Source organism: Malurus melanocephalus, unplaced genomic scaffold (genome assembly GCF_030028575.1).
Source record: "Malurus melanocephalus ecotype Western Australia unplaced genomic scaffold, MMel_1.1 scaffold_76, whole genome shotgun sequence".
Classification (NCBI taxonomy): domain Eukaryota; kingdom Metazoa; phylum Chordata; class Aves; order Passeriformes; family Maluridae; genus Malurus; species Malurus melanocephalus.
Genome location: NW_026623308.1, coordinates 1,515,023 through 1,530,664, shown reverse-complemented (window position 1 = coordinate 1,530,664; position 15,642 = coordinate 1,515,023). Strand labels below are relative to the sequence as shown.

General features: G+C 40.0%; 1 protein-coding gene across 1 annotated transcript in view; it reads left to right on the top strand.

The window, feature by feature from the left end:
• Nucleotides 1-15,398, top strand: part of TAF4B (TATA-box binding protein associated factor 4b) — a 71,234-nt gene extending 55,836 nt beyond the window's left edge. Inside the window, exons 14-15 of the mRNA XM_057367242.1 lie at nt 2,319-2,438; nt 13,458-15,398. Of these exons, the coding sequence (XP_057223225.1) occupies nt 2,319-2,438; nt 13,458-13,625 (288 nt within the window). The 3' untranslated portion in view covers nt 13,626-15,398. The remainder of the gene's footprint in view (nt 1-2,318; nt 2,439-13,457) is intronic.
• Nucleotides 15,399-15,642: the final 244 nt, after the last annotated feature.

Here is a 15,642-nt window from a genome sequence, read left to right as displayed (position 1 = left end):
TGGTGTGTGTGTGACCATTGTGATGACTGAACTACACTGCTGGCAGGAAGGAATACTTTACATCTGCAGGGATGCTCTGTCCCTGCCTGTAAGGAGGGGTGGATCCAGGTGTTGGGGGCTTGGACAACTGAGGTTGGAAGTCAGCACCTGCCTCTGCCAGAAAATTTCAGCATTTTATTGCTGAGATTTAACACTTTGTTCTAAGAATTTTATTGCTCCTGCTTAAATAGTTTCTAAGCCTCAATCTCTCACATTTTGAGAAGTTTCAAACTATTTTTTGGATTGAGTCTCACTTTCCCCCTCTCCGATTGGCTGCAATGTGTTCCTGAATATAAAGCTACATATTCAAGACTGAGATTAAAGGAAATTTGTCTTAAACATTTTATGCAAGTAGGCTGGCTGAAGTTAACCTCAGACAATTGTAAAATACTAGTTTGAAAGTTTATAGTCTCTAAAGTATTTTTGAAAGCAGTACTGTATACGTGAGGAAAAAAATGAGCTGAGTGAATGGAGTGAATTCTTATAAGTTAGGTTGTGTTCACACTGCACACAAAAGTAAGAATAGTGTGTGGTGATGGTATTTGGCATTGGAGATGTACTATTGTGTTTCTATAATAAAAGCTTGCATAGGGTGATCAAAACTGAATTGCAAATAGTTGTGTTATCAAAACTGAAACATATGTCTCATCCAAAAAAAAGAAAAAAAAAACAGCAAATCCCCCAAAACCTCTACTCTCAACATCTTGCTTTCCCTGATTCCTGCTAAAAAACCTTGAGTATATGAATAGTTTGAGTCTTCCAGGGAACATTGTCTTTTTAGGAATCTTGTCCTGAAATACTGTTTTTATTTAAATAGCCTACTTGCTGCAGTATTTGATGTAGGCTGTTAGCATCACTAAAGTCTATATGAAATTAAATAAGGCTTGTAACAACATCCACCCAGAAACCACCCAGCTAAAAGCTCTTCTTCAAAACACTCACCCCAAACGCCAAAGTACTTTTTTTGTTGTGGATGCATCTTTATTTAAGTGGTAGCAAGCAGGGGATTTATACCACATAGGTGCTGCAAGGTCAGTTACCAACTGATCTTCTCCTCTCCAAGTGGGATCTCTGAGAGCAATAAAGCAGGCAAAATCATAGTGTTGCAAGCTTGGTAAGCAAGATATCTGTATTGACTGGATGAGGAAGTTCACGTAATTTATTGGTTTGATGATGGGGGAGGGAAGGAGATTTGATTCTTTCGTACCCGTGGTATGGTTGTACTTTAATTTTTTTAAGATGTGCACACACATCCATGCAGAGAATTCCCATCTAAACAATATTTTAAGTCCTGGGAATGGGGAGAGGAAGGGCTAAGGAGCTGTACTAATTGCAGGTCAGATCATCCAAGGGCTGACACCAAACCAGAGGTTTGTGTTTTGAAAACCTGGCTTCTCCACCTGGGCAGCTGGTGGATCTGGAAGCAATGTAGTTGTATTAGCAAGGTGTCTGATCCAGGATAGTAAGTCTATCACCAGACTGGGTTGAGCTTCTAAGCAGCTGGCATCTAAAATTATTGAATAGAATGAATATCAAAATACAGCAATAAAACTTTTTAGTTTTTTATTTTTTATTTTAATGCTCTGTACTGTGGGTTTCCATCCCATCCCAAGTTTACCCTAACACAGGTGAAAATTGTTTCCAATGATTTCTTAGTGTTCAGCAGTCTTGGAGGTGAGTGCAGGTAAACATGCACTGTATCTCTACCTTGCTTCAGATGTTTCCTGAACATTCAGATATGTASTGGGAAAAGAAGGACTAGCAGTCAACTGGCAGCATCCTGTTAAACTGCGTAGTACAGTGTTTCACTGTGGCAATATTATGTGCTGGGTTCAGGTGATACAACGTGAGGAAACTGAGTACCTTGCTTGTGCAGTCAGGAATTGAGAATTTGAATTAAGARTATGTCCAGGTCACAGAACCCATAAYGTCRATTTTTAATGCTAATCCAGCTTCATAAAKCAKTTGAGATCAAGATGTTCTGTTAATCAGAAACACCAAAGCTTATGAGGCAAGAAACCAGCTGCAAGGCTCCTTTTAAGGCTGCATTGATACCATGGTGTGGTCTCCATTAAAGGTGTTACTTACCCAGTGCTGTCCATAGAGCTCCAAGCATGACTGAACATTGGAATTCATGAAGAGTGTCAAGAAAGAAGGAAACAATGCTGTGAAATGCAGTTTCTGTAGGAAGTGCAGAGCTGTCTGAAACAGCTATAAAGAGAACAAATCCTTTAAGATAATGTGTATCATGATTAACGTTGATTTTTTTTTTTAATTAGATGCAACAGTTGGAATTAGCACAGATGCARCAAAGAGAAGCCAACCTGACAGCTTTGGCAGCTATTGGACCAAGGAAGAAAAGACTGTTGGATTCAACAAACATTGGATCTGGGCTCGAGGTACAGACATGGCTTGCAATGACTTGCATGATGTTGTGTCTTCATACTGAGTTATATTTATCTTTCCCTCCAGGAAGAAGTAAGAATTCTCTCACACAAAAGGGTTTGTTGCATTCTGTAGGAAACCTAGTTTGTGTGTTATGTGCTTGAAAAGGTAGTTTCTGGYAAATTTGATGGGGACGTGTAATTGTGTGTTAAAGGAAAGAATGCATAAGAGTGCTGTGTCGGAACGTCTGAATGAAATGATGACTCAGAAATTTCCATCTGCACTGGAGGGTAACCAAGMTGGTTACTGGAGAGTAACCAAGCACAGTAACCTGCTGTGGTGACCTTCCACACCAGGTAGTTGTCATGGTCCCTCAGCTGAACTCACAGTGGCTGGTTTGGATGGCTTTTGAAGTGGATCTTGATTTGACATTTGACTGTGGGCATTTATCTATGCACAATATGTAGGGACTCTTCTCAAATATTCCGTGAATTCACCTTGGCTAGGTTCTCCCAAAAAGCAGTAAATAAATCAGTAAAGCTAGACCGTTCACTTCCTGCAATAAGCCAGATCATCTCCTCTGGCTCATGTTGAATATTGAAAGTGCTTTTTACAATTTTTTTTTTCTGAGCAAATCTCTTAGTGTGCTGCAGAGTAACTGTTTCTGGTACCTGGGAAGCTTTTGTGACTGCTGAGGTCCGTTCCAAGGAGWCTGACAGCCTACTTCTGTTAGAGGTCATCATCTTTTCTGGAGGTGTGAGAAATTGGTGGGCTGTCATTTGTCAGTTTTGCCCCTCTTTATCATGAAGCCTCAATGTTGCTCAAATGAGAGGCTGTTTGGCCTGACATAATCACAATGAGTAGGAGTCTGGAAAGTAACTGAGGTGGTGGTGGTGAAGTTATCATTTTTGGTGAACCTTAAGTCTTTTCCATTCTTGTGGCTTGGAAAGCTTAAACAGATAGTAGGGWTGAAAATACTGTATCATTTTTGCATAGTGGWATCTGGGAGGGTCCTTGTTATCTTTGTCCTCAGTTATTTGCAGTGTAACYGAGACRGTGGTGGCATATGTCCTGTAGTTTTGTACTCATCTGGACTGTGACAAGGGGCCTCACTAAACAGGTGAGATAGACTTGTTTCAGTGAATTTTTAATTTWTTTTTTTCTGTGGATACAGAATTAGGGCTTTGAATACTCCCTGTTAACCACAAGTGAAGGGAAGCAATCTGTCTCTAAACGAGCTGCAGAAAGTAGMRTTCACAGCTTTTGAGCAGCTTTTCTTCTCTTCTTTGAAGTTTTTTWAATGCACTTTCGCATGAAGCTAAATGTATGGTTATTTTTTTTAYAATACCACTGGAAAAACTTGAAAAAATCCGTCTAGCACAAGAACAGTTTTCCCCATCCTTTTCTCATCTTCCCCCAAGCTTTTATCGAGTAACTATTCCTGTTCTTCGTAGTGGTTTTCTGTAATTATCGCCGGATTTGTTTCTGAATATTTAACAAGTCTGCCTGTTAAGTACTTTTCAGTTATTTCTCATAATCTGTGGTATGTCTGCTTTATTAAAAGCTTCATGAGATTATGCCAAGGCGAGACAGATAACAGTGTTGCTGTTGAAAGCTGGCGGTCGGTTTTCTACATTGCCACTTTAAAACAATGCAGATATGACGCATCTAAAACTGACCATAAACWTTGATAACATTTCATTGTCTCAAATTTACCTGCTGTATTTTAAGCATAGATTGCCATACTAGACTGAATTTTAARGGCAGTAGGTGAAACTAATTCTGACAGTGAAACTATTTTTGCTTCTTGCATGCAAGCTGACATTCCAGTGCCTAGTGCTTAGGCTTCGTGCTACCAGAAAGCATTTCTTTGCAGACGTTTTCTTTTCTATTTTGTGAAATTATGCAGGATAGCAATCATTGAGAAGGATGTTTAGATTTAAATGTTTTAAGTGTCCTAATATATCTGAACAGGATTTATAAAAGGCTTAAGACTTCTCATGTAGAGAAGTATTCTCATGTATTGAATACTTCTCATGTATTCTTTTGAATAAAGAATGGTTTTGACAAACACTCTCTAGTTCAAGAAGCAGAACATTTGTAATACATTCATGATAACATGGCAAAACATCCTGAGCAGTAAACAACATTCCATTCTTCAGAGATGAAAGGAGGTCTTTGAAACTGAAAGCAAGTACAATATGGCCTTAGGCTGATACACATTTGGGCATCTTTAAAATCATCTTTTTGGGCAACCTGTCTGAGAATAATTTAAACAGGCAGAATGTGCTTTCTCATTTCAAATTGCAAATACAGACAAAATACAGCTTTACTCTCAAATAATCTTAGAAGTTCTCACATTCTAGACTGCAATGGCACAAAGTAAATCTGTGCATAATACTCTTGTGACTTTCYTTTATTTTTATTTTAAAGCCTAATAACTTGGTAGACAGCTATRTTGGAAGAAGTTACTCCTGAATATGAATGATATTTAATRTTATTGAGTGAAATCACTAATGCTRACTGGATTAAGATTTTTAACTAAGRCTTCAACTTTCTTGRSATAATGTTCCTTTTACAATGTTTGTGTCTCTTAATGGCCATGTTAGCTCTGTACACCTTCTTCATATGGTTGCCTACTGCAATAATTAAAGGAAAGGAATTGTTTTAAGCAATTRTTGGTGCAAACTGAAGCCCTAAGGCTTTTGGGGAGATGGGGAATCAGTTACAATATGTATTAAAAAAGTGAAAGCAAATTTGTCGCATATTTGCCTTTCTTTATTCCGTACCAAAATGTAATGGATACTGGGAAAATTCAGTTCAACAGACTGGGTTGGTTGGATCTGCTGCCTACTGTTGCAGTAAATGTGAGGGGCTAAAAGCAGCCTTTTAGGGAGCATGGTAAGCTGACTTATTCACAAATGAGTATCTGYGTTTAACTGGGATGATTCTTCAGCCCAAGGTTTTCTATTTCTCCACACTCCGGCGCTTGGCTTTGCACCTCTTCTGAAAAGTCCTTTTCCCGAGATAATTGAGCACATGATTCCTGCACATTCATCTTATTTTGATCTCTGAAATTGTGCTTTCTTTACTTGTTTTTTCCAGGAGACCTAGACCAGGTCATTTTAATTTGGTAACTAGAACSTGTGGTGACACAAGCATGTGATGCTAGCATTCCACCTAGAAGCCTGCTTGCCAGCAGCCTCATCACCTCATAGTGCAACAAGTACACAAAGAGGCTCTTGTCSAGAGGAGTGCCTATCAACTAATTTGGACTTAAAAGCAATATAGAAAGAAGTAAACTATATCTTGCCATGATTGCTTATGTATCTCTAACATTGAAGTAGCAGTAGGGACAAATCCATGATGATCATGGAATGAAAAACAAGCCTAATGCCTTAGGCCTAATTAACAAAAAAAAAAAAAGGCATCAGTATAATGGGAATTCTTTTTCCTTTCTTGTTGGAAACTCTGGTTTGGGTAGTTTTGCATGTTCTCTTCACTGCAGCTTAACATTTGAATTGTATTGTTCAGAAGGAGTAATTTGAGAAAGCCCTGGTAAGAAAACCGCTCTATTGTGAAAATGTGTTAATTGGTGCTACTTGTAATCCAGAGGTGGCAATATCTTCATCTCTCTGATTTTTATCCCTGTGGACACTTTTGGATACAATGRGGGGGAGAGGCCTTTGGATTTGATTTATATGTGTCTTGGGGTTTGTGCATTTGTTACCCACCTCTCCTCCCCCTAGTTTGAGGGCATGTGGTAAACAGTMATGAATTAAAAGAGTAGGAAGAATTGAAAACTAACTCATCTTGGGAAGGGAGGACACTTCTAAAACAAATAATAAAAAAGTAAACTTGAAACCACAGACTCATTTTCCCAGTTCTTTGTTCTGTTTCATAGTTTTTATTAGTTGGTAACACGCCCCATAATGTTTTCAATGCTGATAAGTAGTCAAGGATTTTTTAATGTTTTTATTAAGTTTTACTGCTTTTCTGTTGACAAAGACATTTTGAAAACAGCTTTGTCTCATTCCCGCTGTAACTGGAGTTTTAGAAATTTGAAGATGACAGTTCCGAGTCCTGAAACTTTCTTTCCTTCTATTCAGAGGTGTCTTGGGTGCACGTTCGTCTTGGCTTTGAACTGAGAGCTGTGTATTTGTGCAGAATCGTGCAACAGGGAGGGGAAAAGTCTGCAGATGTTTTTGAAAGTACTGTCTGTTATACTTATGGTCGTCATTGGAGTACTGTGGTTGGGCCTTTCTATTTTCTACGGGAAGACTTAGTTAGATGCTTGTACTGCTGTGTAATTTTTTGGGGTAGACTGCTTGCTTTTCATTTATTTTCTGGCTCCATGGTAACACATTAAGTACTGGGAAGTGATGGAGTCTGTCCTGCCCCAAAGTGCTTTTGGTGCTATGTTCTTCACTTGCTTTCTTCCAGGCTGGTTCCGCTGACTGACTCAGGGATGTACATTGTGTGTCCTTTCTTTTTGCCAGATCCAACAGCATCCAAGGAAATTCCTCTTTCCAGACACTGCTTGTGTCTGTTCTGTCCCCTGCCAAGACTGGTTGCTCTGTTAGTAAGTGTGGGCCTTGCCTTGACACAGTCTGGCTTTGCTGTGGAAACTGAAGCTGCTGCAAGTAGTTGCTACATAAGTAAATCATGCAGCTGATATCCTGTGGGCAGTCCAGAGCCATTCAAGTASTTTCCTTCTGTCAAACCTCTAGCCCTGGCCAACATACTTAAAATAATGTGATACTTCCAGGGTTATGCACATTTAATACAGCAGTCCACACATAAGCTTGCATTCTCCTTCTGCAAAGAAGTTTGGCAAGCAAAAATGGGAGAAATGCCTTTTTTACCACAGTGGTCATTGTTTCATTTTTAGTATTGACTGTGGGTGGAGGAAATGAGCTTGTCATTTTCTCTTGTSTGCCACATCTGATCATTGTTAGCAGAACTTAAACTTACCCTTCTTGCTTTTCAGCTTTGGGACGCTGGTATGCATGTTGATTAAACATTTTCTGTATATGGTGCTTATTTAAGCTTTGGAAATGCTCTTTAGGATGACTGAGGAAGAGCTAAGCCTTTGAGCAACAAGTCCGTTCTGTAGAATGGAATTAAACCCAACTCTTCCAAGTGAGTGCTGAAGAGACATGATTTGCTTTTTTTGTGTGTGTGTGACAGTCAAATGGCTGTGCTTTTTTTTCTTTTTTTTTTTTTGCATTTCGAGAAAGGGTGTATGAAGTTAAGAAATATATAGGTTTATGCTCTTATAAGTGGTAGCTGTAGAAGCTACAGCCACCTTTTGGCCATAAGCTCTTCTGATTGGAGAACACATTAGCATAATTCATCAGCTTCTGTATTGGTGTTAAGGATATGACTAAGTGTGAATTTTAAGGCATGAATTGACTCTGTTGCAAATGATAGGTTTCCTGCTCCCTGTGCAATGAGGCCACTGCCTGCACTGCTGGTCTTTGGCATTGGTACATGATAGTCTGATGAAGTATTTTCTTAGAAGCTGCATAAAATTAATTTTAAAGCAATCACTTTAAATTGGACTACTTATATGTAAGTAGGTGTTCATAACCAGGCGACAAAAATATTTCTACATTTCAGCAGTTTCCCTTACATTCTCTCTGTCTCTTTCTGTCTCTGTCACCCCTTCCCCCAGCCCACAGGTCTGAAGTGATACTGGAGGGTGAGKTTTTTTCTACTTTGCATATGCTTAATATATGCAGAGTCTTGATTTCAATTTCTGGTTCTTATTTAAACTCTTGGACAACTGAAGTGTCTATGACATGGTCATACCTTTGGGGAAGAAGGGATCTAAAAGTTACTGCAATTATAAAATGTCTTCAGCTTCTTAGTTATCTTTTTCAAGACTTAACTAAGCACAGCTCTGTCAGCTAGAGAGTTTCGGTTTCTGTACTGAATTTCCTGGCTCCTGTCAGTCTAGGCCATACACTTGATTTGAATTTTTTCCCCATGTAAATAGGCAAAAATATTCTCGACTGCCATTCACACACTTCAGAAATACAGTTCATTGGCCCATATCGTGCCTTCTCTGTGCTAGAGATGAACTTAATTCTTCTTATATGTGAAAGATATCTGCAATTTAAATGACTAATTGCATTGTAGCTCTAGGCTGAACATATTGGTAATGCACAAATGTTGATGACATGTGAAGGGTCAAGAGATTTATAATTTAGTTGACAATACACTGCTTAAAATGATGTGGCAAAGAGCCAGAAAATTTCAGCTTAATAATTGTCTATTAACTAACATGACATATTTGTATAGTATTCATTACCTCCAGGTACAGATTAAGCATCTGATGTACCCATACGAAGTGACATGCGTACATGAATCTTGGGCATAATAGTGAATAAACTGACATTGCATTCACAGTAATTTGTTTCAATATGTAAAACATGTTGTTGCCTACATTTGAAAGGACTTGTAGGAATGTTGCCATGAAATCTGAAGAAAAATGTGTAGTTGAATGGAGTTTTATATAGATCTGACAGCTTCGTGAGGCTTTTTTGTAGGCTGCAGATAACATCATAAATACATGTTTGTTTTCAGCTGCATGAGAATCAGCCTGGATATAGAAATCTGAATCTTTCCCCCATTGGCTTGAGCTACCCTAATGGTCTATAAGGTTGAAAAATAAAATAAAATCCCCAGACCCCAACCTAACACAACCAACTTTATTTTTAAAAAAGAATCATATAAATACTGAATCATGTAATATTTTACTGTTGTGAATGTGGGAGTATTTCCGTCAGACCGAGGTTTGCTAGAATAGGCAGCATCAGTAGCCTGGCTTGTCACCAAACTATCAACTTCTTTCACTTTGTTTTCTCTGGCCTAAATTAGGCACTTGTTTGTACAAGCGAAAATATTACAGGGTCTCTTCAGGGTCTGACAGGGTCTGTTCCCCCTGGCTGCTGGGGGAGACTCAGGYAAGTGTTTGAACACAATGTGTTAATGGTTTTTTTACCTTTTTTCTCTTATGAGACAGGAATGTGTTCTATGTTTTACAGCTGGGAAACCAAGTACAGCATGCACAGTATCACTGACCTCRGCATGACCATGCGTGACAGATGGGGTTGAACCTGGATGCTTTTGTTTTCATTCACTAGGTGCTCTTACTACCTTTCAATAATGTCTCTGCTGCACACAGCAGCCATTTTTCAGTGTTTGGAGATGTCATTGAAAAGTGTCTCATGACTTTGCTTCCTTCTGCTGGTGGTATTTTTAAAATGTGCAGCAGAGCTGCAGTAACAGTTCGCTCTCTTGGGATATTGGTTCTGGGACTGTAATATGTTTATGCTGCACCAAAAATTGAAATGAGAACTCTTGSCTTGACTTTTAACATTTGACTGAACACTCTTCTCCCTTAAAATGCCTCCCTTCCAAGAGCTTAAAATTTAAAATTTTGAGTTTGGTGTGAAGTCATTGAATTTGKGAAGGGAGTGTGTACTCCACCAACAGCTCACTGAACCTGACCGGAACTTGGTGGGGAGGAAGGTTTCTGCAGACCTCTCTCATCTTTGTGTCAGGGCCTGTAGAATAGCTCTGAGCAGTTTCGAAATCCTTGTCAGTATCCATGATCCAAAGTTGCATATGCTGTGCTCCAGATACCTTGCAGACTGGAAGTAAGTTGGTGATGGTGGCTCTGTATCAATTTCACTCTTCACTTCTCAAAGTTGGTATTTAATTCTCCATCCAGCCACTGGAGAGAGCTCTAGAGATCTTAAAACAGGTTTCCAGAGCAACCTCTGAACAAAACTGGCTGCTCAACAGCTTGGGACTATGGCAGGAGTTCCACAATGTGTTCTGCTGCCAAGATCAGTGAGTGTAATTGATCTCTGTCAGGTGTGTCTAAAAGGCTCTGAGGGTGACAGTGCTGCTGTGGAAAAGCTGCTTATTGGGCTCAATTGTGAGGATAGTTCAAAAGCAGGACTGCTGCTGTTGTGACCTCCTGGGGCTGATTTTAAGGCAGCTGGTGGTCTCAGCAGGTTTACAGCGGTGCAGAGYTACACTGCTGCAGTGCCTTACCTGGCTTACAAACAGGGTCAGTCAGGCTGACTGGTAGAACCTACACTGATTGTTGGCCCTCCTGGGCTGCATGTCTCTGTGTCATTCTCCCTTTGGAAGAAAGGCAGGGTGGTGAGGGTTCTGTGAAAGGCAGGAACTTCAAGGTTACAAAAAGAAGAGACAAAAAAAGAAGTTGSTAGCTAAAGCACTAATTAATTGGATGTTGCAGAAGCGGGGGACAGACTGGTTGCAGTATCTTTGCTAGAATTGATTCTACAGGGATGCATTTTCTATTTCCTTATCTTTGTACTTGTCTGTGACCTKGTTGAAAAGCAGCACTTTTCACTTMCCCATGAAATAGAYAAAGGTGTYTTGGGGYAYGCTGAAGACTAGCAGTGAAGAAGCCCCCAAAATAGCAAGACAAAAGTGGTTGCTGCCCGACAGGGAGGAACATAACAGAGATGTCTGGGARCAAGGAGTGGGCCGGCATTTTTCAGGTCTCAAAAGCTCTGTGCTTTTGAGGAAAGAGTATAAGGAGAGAATTATTGACTATTGCCTAGGGCCAGACAAGGCTGACCTACTGCCAGATAGGGATTTTCTCAAGTGGAGGCTCTGAGATCTGAGCAGCAGAGGACCCTCCCCTAAAGTGCCCCTTGTGTCAACTTGAGAGCTCAGAGTTGGCCATTTCCTAAGTAAAGTCTTGGACATTACCAGAGGTATCCATGATGGTTCATTAGGATATGCAGCTCTCAGACCACTGCTTGGGCTAAATTCCAAAACACAACCATGGAAAAACAATGGTTCAATACAACTGTGAAGACAGTAGCTAAAAGGAGATAGTGCTTAGCACTGTGTAAATTTACTTAAAAGTGAGTTGCCCAATGCAGTCCCAGTCTTGACTGGGATGACCCAGCCTGTCTGTTGGCTTCTTTAATTTTAAACCATTGTGTACTTTGAGAGAAGGACCTTTTCTTTTAATCATCTGTGGTAGCGGCTGTTTGTTGTCGAAGAGCTCCTGGCCCCTGAAGTGCTGTATGCGGTAGCTTTGATAAACCAGATTGATGCTATGGAAAACTCAGAATTGTGAACTGGCTGCCTTCGCCAGCAAAGGGGCCCAGGATAAGCTTTGGCTTTGGATGTGGTATTACAGCATAATATTGCTTTATGTCTCTGCACTGGGCATGATGGGTAAGAATTTAAGAGTAAACAAATCCATAACTGTCTCAAATGCAGGCAGCTTGGTGCTTTGCCCTGTTGTAGCATCTTGCAGCTACAACAGCTTCCAGGCTGGGGGATTTGTGCCGTCTGCCTCCTTTTTGTAAGAGTGAACAGGGTTGAGGTRGCTTTGTTTGGTGTCTTTTTAAAGGTAAGACTTCTAGTCTAATGACTTATTTAGAGAGAAAATACTTTCACCTCAATAAAGTTCTTTGAATTATAAAGGACATTGCTGTTGGGTTACTGAAAACCCTTGGGGTTTGTTTCATTTATAACATTGCCTCGGGCCTTCTGCTGCATCCTGTTGGACTGACCTCCTTTTCAACCCGTGCTGGCAGCTGCATTGCAGAGCTATCTTTTCCCTGGATCCTTCAGGGTTGTCATATGACAAACTTGAACTGTGACCCTTTTGTGTCTTACCAGGACAGCAGTGCCCTCTGTTCAATGTGGCCAGCAGTCTTCCCCATGCACACATTTGTTCCGAGCCATTTAACAAACTGAAAGTTTCAAATGATGGCATTTCATAGTGTTTAATAGTATTGACTGTAAAGCAAATGAAATGGTGCTGAATACCCTGCGTGCTGCTTGTAAAAAATACAGCTTCCATTTCTGCAATGTGCCCTGGGTTTTCTGTGGCTAGTGTGTGCTCTCTGGTGAATCTCTTTATATTTCTAAAAAATTTCAATGCTTCCACYGTAACAACAGTAGCATTCACTGCTATAGGTAGTCCAGCACTGGTWTTCATTTCTAATAAATGGGGGGTTTAAACAGATTTCTCTAAGCAAAGTGGGCAAAGTCATTTTGCTGAAGTCTTGCAGAGTGTTAGGGTAAGAATTGATATAGTTAACACTGCRTCCAAGCAACACCATCTCCAAGTGGTGTTGATGCTGGCAGGCATTGCCYTGCTGAAGTTACAGAGACTGAGCACTTGTATTTGTACAAATTACGTTCATTACCAAGAACCCTCCAGTAGTGATAAGAGACTGGCTGTGCAGCACAGATTGGCTCCAAGATAAGTAGCCAGTCTATTGTGCAGCTCATGGTAATCTTCCTCCTCCCCACCCCTAATAATAAATCTTGGGGCATTTTGGAAAGCATGGGTGTTGCTCGTTCCAGTAGCTTGAATGTAAAACTACTAAACATCATAATCTCCTACCAACTGTATTTTCATAACCAGGCAAGGCAGCTGACTGAGATGGGTAGGCTCAGATACAGTGTTCTGAATATCTGGATGTGAGYATGTGTTGCTCCCTTAAAGGACAGAACACAGATGATAGCTGGGATGAGAATTTCTCCTGGCCATGTTCCAAAGCTAGGGTGCACTCACAGTGGCAGTTTTCTTCATGAAGAGATGGAAACCTCTGGAGCAAGCTGTAGAAAGAGGCTGTGCACAACCTGGGGCTCTGCACAGGTACAGTGTTAGTACCTTCTTTGTAGTTGGCTTGTCCCTTCTCAGTGCAAGTGTCTGTCTAGCAGGCTTCAGTGATTTATCTTGCCATATTAATATCATTTTAAAGAAAGAAAGAACTTTGTGGTTGCCTTAACTGAAACAAACCATCAGCTGGCAAATGCTTGCTTTATCTTTTTCAGTATCTAATGTGCAAAGATTTTTGGATTTTGTTTTCAACATGGCAAGCTGAACATCAACAGGCTAGTTTTATACAATTAGGCAGTATAATCCAACCATTTTGATTAAAACTTGTATTTACATGAAATTTTAATGTTTCTGATGGATTGTTTTTTTTTTTTTTTCTCTCTTCCCCATTTAGGGTTTGAATGGTAATAGGATTGCTCCTGGATCATCAGGTTTTAGCCTTACGAAGCAGATGCTCTGTCCAAGAGTAACCCGTGTCTGTCTCAGGGACTTGATATTCTGCATGGAACAAGAGAGGGAGTTGAAGCATTCTCTACACTTGTACYGTGCTCTTCTGAAGTGATTTGAATCTTGCATTTCACCTTGCTGTCTACTGCCAAAGAAAACACTGAAGCATTGTTGCACTGTCTTGAAATTCCAGTTTCTGGAAAATGATCCGTTGTAAGGATAACTCTTGTTTACAGATAAACATTTTTATTAAATACCTAACTTAGCACCTGTAAGGTTTTTAATAATATTTGGCTTCAATCAGTCTGTAAACCAGTGAAAACACTGAGCTGCACACATAAGCACCTACCTGCTTCCATTTAATTGTCTTACAAGCTCCGAGGGCTTGGTAAGTGTCCCTAGTTTATGTATGTCACTTGCTTCAGTACTCCGGAGTCTGCAACATCTGTTCTATGTGTAGTGCCACCTTCCAATCCAACCTTATTTAGGGAAACCACTATAATGGCACASAATAGCATGGCAACTGTATTTAATCATGAGCCAGCAGTCAACATGCTAATGTATTGCCTGTCTGACTCAACATCTAAAATTTTCTGGGTTTTGAATTACTACTGGATGCTCGTGGAGACCAAAGTAGCAGGCAAAAGGAATGAGGGGTCCTTTCTACCCTGCACTTTGCCTGAATTGCCCTCAGTCTTTCCTCTGAGAAAGGGACTGAGGGAAGGAGGACAAATTAGTCATTCTTGTGATTGAAGTACATCACACAGTGTAGTTAGGGCATACTTGGATGTTCAGGGAAAATATGGAGTTACTAAAAATACAAGAAGTGAAAGATCCCAAAAAGGAAGGGTAAGCAGAAAAAACAGTTTATCCTTCTCWGGATACATAAAATAGCATTGAACTTGAGCACAGATGTGGAAAGAARTTAACAAAAACAACCTGTGCTGACTACAAAAAAGGGAAAACTTGAGATGCATTGAAACTATGCAGCTGAAGACTCTCTTAAGGAGAGGAGCAGTGTTTGCAAAGCACAGGATTCACTGCTTTAGAATATTAATACTTTAATGAGGTGTAACAGGGAAATTTCTCAAATAGCATGTATTTAGACAGTTGCTTTGTTTCTATTCAGTGAGGAGGAGGACTCTGGATTATAAAGACTGTTAGAACAGATTCAAAGATTGTCTGTTTGCTGGTAAAGACTGCCTTGTGGTGGAAGGAAAACCCTCYGGGTCACCCTTCTCCCCAGCCTCCAAACATGTTGCCTTCCATGACACAGCACTGTATAGCATGRCTATTTCCCAGGACTGGTGGGAAAGGCACTGACTGCATTCACAGAATCACAAAATATCCTGAGTTGGAAGGGACTTCCGAAGGATCATCACGTCCAGCTCCTAAGTGAATGGCCTGCACAGGGATTGAATGCAGAACATTATTAGCATCATGCTCTAACCAACTATTGAATGGCTTCCTGCTGAATTTTTTTTCTTTGAAAAAACAAGCTTCCTATGGTTACTTGGCATGCTGCTTCAAAACTTGAAGCAACTATTCACATATCTTCCACTGTCAGAACCACTGGAGATGGTTACCAAATTCACTTAAGTTGTGAATCGGTTATGTTGGTTTTTGTTGAAACAGTAGTAAATAAATAAAGTAAATGAATGCTGTAAGTTATTTATATATGTGTATATATAGCATATATATATATATATATACATAAGAAAAGCAGTACTTCAACTAAACTATAGTTTGCAAGATATTGATGGCATCGGGCAAAATTGTTTTGTATAATTAAATGCTTAGCTTTACTTTTTATGTAAAGTGCGGCATTTTCCATATTTGTGTACTGTATCTTATTGATCAGATGTTAAAAATTATTTTAAATACTGCATTAAAGCAATTATTTTGTTAAAAATAATAAATTGGTAACTTTGTTTCCCGTTGTGAGAAGTTCAGCATCTGAAACTGTCAGTACCATGACTAATGGTGTGACTCCAAGAGCGAGCCCCAGCTGTCTGCCCACTGCAGGAGCTGGCACCGTTTCCTCACGTGACATATTAACTACAAACCTCTCTGTGTGAAGGGATTTTAAACAGAAGTAGGTGGCAGAGCAAAGGATTTCTTGAAAGGGGAGG